A 620-nucleotide genomic window follows, 5' to 3' on the forward strand; every position below is an offset into this window, starting at 1 on the left:
ATGACGTGTGGTTCACAATTGAGAACCATCTCGCAGTCTGTTGTTGTCTTCCATCTCACAGAACCAGCGGTGGAGGAGTGTACCTCATGTGTAGCTCTTCCCAGCATTCAACTCCACGAGTGGTTCCATCAAAGTAGCGCTTTCTCTGGGCGTCGAATTTGGTCTTCGATGATTCATCATCTTCATCTAGGCAGGAATGTACGGAACACTCCATCCGCATCTCAAGGTCTGGGGTCGGATGTAGGATTCCCGCCATGTAAGAGCTTCAGAATCGCTTAATATGCAGTAGAGTGTGACGGTTGAATGGATATAATCTAGCTGGCTTATTTGTTACTTTCATTTAGGGATTTCTCATGGTAACTTGTCTTAATTTCCGTTCTTTTTTGGGTCACAATAACCAGACGTTGAGGTAAAAGGGTCAACAAAAGCCTTCTTGTAATCTAAATGTCCTTCGGCCGTTTCGAACTAAAACTTGCGTCCTCCTCAACCATAAAGCATGTTTTTGCGGTTAGTTTCACCTCTCTAATATCTGTGCAGAGGATTTTAGGAAATTATCAGTAAGTGAATTCTGTTCACAGTGTGAGCAATCTTCACAAAGACGAACAACCACTTAAAATTTC

The 620-nt window shown here is 42.9% G+C and overlaps 1 protein-coding gene across 1 annotated transcript; it reads right to left on the minus strand.

Annotated features, from left to right (window-relative positions):
* Nucleotides 1-55: 55 nt before the first annotated feature.
* Nucleotides 56-256, minus strand: T265_12289 (hypothetical protein; the record flags this gene model as incomplete). Its single annotated transcript, XM_009179604.1, has 1 exon — nucleotides 56-256. The coding sequence occupies one exon, from the start codon at nucleotides 254-256 to the stop codon at nucleotides 56-58; it is 201 nt and encodes a 66-aa protein (XP_009177868.1).
* Nucleotides 257-620: the final 364 nt, after the last annotated feature.

The sequence above is a fragment of the Opisthorchis viverrini genome (assembly GCF_000715545.1).
Source record: "Opisthorchis viverrini unplaced genomic scaffold opera_v5_4361, whole genome shotgun sequence".
Taxonomy (NCBI): domain Eukaryota; kingdom Metazoa; phylum Platyhelminthes; class Trematoda; order Opisthorchiida; family Opisthorchiidae; genus Opisthorchis; species Opisthorchis viverrini.